The 3987-nt window shown below is 41.5% G+C and overlaps 1 protein-coding gene across 1 annotated transcript; it reads left to right on the top strand.

The window, feature by feature from the left end:
- Positions 1–2415: 2415 nt before the first annotated feature.
- On the top strand, positions 2416–2763 carry LOC100457041 (small ribosomal subunit protein eS26-like). The gene has a single exon (XM_009252424.3). The coding sequence runs from the start codon at positions 2416–2418 to the stop codon at positions 2761–2763; it is 348 nt and encodes a 115-aa protein (XP_009250699.3).
- The last annotated feature ends 1224 nt before the right edge of the window (positions 2764–3987 follow it).

Consider the following 3987-nt stretch of genomic DNA (forward strand, 5'->3'; position numbering starts at 1 on the left):
TAAAAAGAGTGCATTAAAAGAATAAGCCAAGATAACCAAGAAATATTTACCTGGAAATACAAGAAGGACTGACAGTTGAAAATCTACCAGTATGTCATACCTATAGCTGAAATAAGATAAAGCATATGATTTTTTTAGAGGCTTAAAATTCTTTCATTAATTCCATTAGATTTTCCTGTAACAGATTGTTTTCCTTAACATCAAAAAGATCCTTCTCAACAACAAAGAGCCTTAACATTCAAATACTGTAGGCATTTTTAATAAAATCAGGAGTAACACAGGATGTTCAGTGTTGTTACTTGTTCTGGAAGTTTGGGCATTCTATGGCCAGTGATTACAACTGTGAAAAGAGAGATGGAGGAAAATTGCATGAAAATGTGGGGACAGAGTGAGAGGCTGCTTTTGAATGGACCATCATCTACTAAGGCTTTGGATTTATCTTTTAACTTTTCAGTCTTGTTTATCTCTTATAAAAGATGTTAACATTAGAGAATTAATTGGACTAAATCACTTTATTACTTTTAATACTGCTTTTCTGTTTCTTAGCATTGAACAGTTTCCTTCATATTCCTTCCTTATTTGGTCCTTGAAAAAAATTTATTTTTTTTGCTCCCGGCCACTGTGGTTCACACTTGCAATCTCGGCTACTTAGGTGGGTGCGTCAGGAAGATCACTCAAGCCCAGGAGTTCGAGGCTGCAGTGAGCTGTGTTTGCACCACTTCACTGCAGTCTAGATGACAGAGCAAGACCCCATTTCTAAAAAATAAATAGGCTGGCTGTGGTGGCTCACACCCGTAATCCCAACTCTTTGGGAGGCCAAGGTGGGAGGATTGCTTGAGCCCAGGACTTTGAGACCAGCCTGGGCAACATGGCGAAAGCTTGTCTCTACAAAACATATACTAGGTGTGGTGGCATATGACTGTAGACCCAGCTACTCAGGAGGCTGAGGTGGGAGGATCCACTGATCCTGGGAGGTGGAGGCTGCAGTGAGCCCTGGTGTGCCACTGCACTCCAGCCTGAGCAACAGAGTGAGGCCTTCTCTCAAAATTAAATAAATAAATAAATAAATAAAAATTGTTTCTATGGAAGACCAAAATATAAAACAGATAAAACTAGAGTTGCTCTGATTGAAACAGGGGTAGAGCACCCAAATCCTGGTCTATCCTGATCCTTTCCTCCCCCAGCCAGCTCTGTGTGAAACAGGCCCCTAAGACAAACTCAGGGAACCAGTGGATGGGGAGGCCCTGCTCTCGCGTTCTGGGTAGTGCTAATATGTTATGGCTGTTGGAAGCATACCAGGTGAGGTGATTCATGGGATTTGGTATAGAAGCCTATTTAAAGACAAAGACAAAGAACTAAGTCTGGTCTGTATTGGACTACTTGCTTCAGGATCTGGAACCACTCTCATTTCTGCCTCTCATCTAATCAACTGACCCTGAGTGAGGGCCCTCTCCTCTTTCAGCCTCTGTTTCTTATCTGTAATGTGAGAAGGTTCATTTACTTAACATTCATTCAGCAAAAATCATGTTATTGTATCCTTATTACTTGGTCACTTTTGTCAGTGGATGCTGACGTCGGAATAGACCACCAAACTCCATCCAGCGGGTCGCCACATTCAGCTATTGGGAGCACAGGTCAAGCCAACTCATACCGCAAATCTCAGCCTTGGCTACATGTAGAATCGCTGGAAGGAACTTTTAAGATAGCCAGATGCCCAGGCCCCACTCGGTCCAATTAAATCAGAACTTTATGCATGACATCCGGGAAGTACTGTTTTTAGAAGCATCCCTCATGATTCTAATGAGCAGCCAAGAGGAAAAACCATTGTCTCAGCAGAATCGTAGAGTATGTTTTGAGTGATTTCACTCAAAATGAGACAGTCTATAGGGCCCTATGATCTTTTCATCATCTTAATGACTAACTAGTAACATTTGCCCTTAATTGTTTTCAGATTAAACTTGTCTCTATTTTGATTTATGACACAGACTCCTAAGCTTTTAACAAAATGCCCACATGCCTATGCAGATTCAACGCTTGTTCTGGAGAAAAAATGTAGACCCTGTCAAGAAATTCATCATCATTAGTGAGTTATATTTTTCTGATTCCTTCAATAGAGGTCACACCATATGGGCAATGATTCCCAACTCTGACAATGGCAACCCCTCCCATTTTTAAGTGATTAACTTTTTTCTCTCTCGAGGTTACATATACCATATTTGAATGTAGTATATACAGCGTATGTGTGACTTTGCCTAGTAACTCCATGGCACTGTCTTACTACATTCAGCTGTCAGGATTTATTGGATCATGAGCTGGGATGATCCATTTCTATGGTGGGGAGGCTAGTTCTAGCCTGTTTGCAGTCTGTGGGTGTTCAAGAGGAAGGCAGTCCTCTCTCTGGTCCATGCCTCTAAGATGACAAAGAAAAGAGGGAGCAATGCTCATGCTAAAAAGGGCCGTGGCCACATGCAGCCTATTCGCTGCAGGAACTGTGCCCGATGCATACCCAAGGACAAGGCCATTAAGAAATTCATCATTCACAACATAGTGGAGGCCGCAGCAGTCAGGGACATTTCTGAAGCAAGCGTCTTCGATGCCTATGTGCTTCCCAAGCTGTATGTGAAGCTGCATTACTTTTTGAGTTGTGCAGTTCACAGCAAAGTAGTCAGGAATCAATCTTGTGAAGCCCACAAGGACCAAACACCCCCACCCCGATTTAGACCTGCGGGTGCTGCTCCACAACCCCCACCAAAGCCCATGTAAGGACCTGAGTCCTTAAAGATGAAGACGGACTATTCTCTGGAGAAAAATAAAATAGAAATTGTACTTAAAAAAGAAAAAAGAGGAAGGCAGTTTTTAGCGAAGTGCTGTAAATCTCTTAGACCTTTGAGGGTAATTTATAGTTTTTGGAGCAACCCCACCTCTAGCTTAGCTTTCTACTCACCATCATCTCATTGTTCCAGTTTCATGTAGGCTGAGATTCGAATGTTGGAGATCAGAATAAGTTGCATACATCTCTAAAAAGTGGAGGATTGCACACGGAGGATTTTTAGGGCAGCAAAGCTATTCTGGATGATGCTGTGACGGTGGATAGGTATCATACCCGTAGATTGTCCAAACCTATACATTATCCAGCACCAAGAGTGAACCCTAATGGAAACAGTGGATTCTGGGTGATAATGACGTGTTAATGTGGGTTTGTCAATTGTAATAAATGTACCACTCTGGTGGGGAATTGACAACGTGGGAGGCTGTGCATGTGTGGGGGCAGGGGGAATATGGGAACTCTCTGTACTTTCTGCTCAATCTTGCTGTGAATTTAAAATTGATTCAAAAAAGGAGTCTATTTAAAAACTAAAAGGAGAACAATTTGGAGTTTTGCTTAATTTTTTTGATCCTAGAAATTGAAGAGTAGCAAAACAAAACGAAACCCTAGGAAATAGTCGAGTCTCCTCCACAAATCACTCACTTAGTGATCCTGGGTCCCTGCCCAAATCTCATGTTGAATTGTAACAACCAGTATTGAAGGTGGGGCCTGGTGAGAGTGATTACATCATGGGGGTGAATTTCTCATGAATGGGTGAGCACCATCCCCATGCAGAACCATGAGCCAATTAAACCTCTCTTCTTATAAATTACCCACCCTCATGTATTTCTTTATAGCATGACCTAATACACCTTCTTACTGATGACTTGCATATATCCTTATCTAACCCAGAATTATCATTTAAATTTTAAGCTCTTCTATCCAAAAAATCCAAAATGTCTCTATCTGAATGTCCCTAAGGAACTTCAACATCAATTTGCGCCAAATGGAAATCATTATCTCCCCATCCCAACTCCTCCTTTTGTATTCCAGCCTTTATGTAAAAGAGTTATGACCTGTATGGATGAGAACTCTAGTTACCCTTCTAAATTTTCATGCTAAAATAACAACAGTCCACACTTCTCATTAAAAATAGTGGACTGAATGCTTGTGGGTGCCTG

The sequence above is a fragment of the Pongo abelii genome, chromosome 17, assembly GCF_028885655.2.
Source record: "Pongo abelii isolate AG06213 chromosome 17, NHGRI_mPonAbe1-v2.0_pri, whole genome shotgun sequence".
Taxonomy (NCBI): Eukaryota; Metazoa; Chordata; class Mammalia; order Primates; family Hominidae; genus Pongo; species Pongo abelii.

Coding starts and splice junctions, on each gene's coding strand:
- LOC100457041 (XM_009252424.3), top strand. CDS start 2,416: ATGACAAAGAAAAGAGGGAGCAATGCTCATGCTAAAAAGGGCCGTGGC.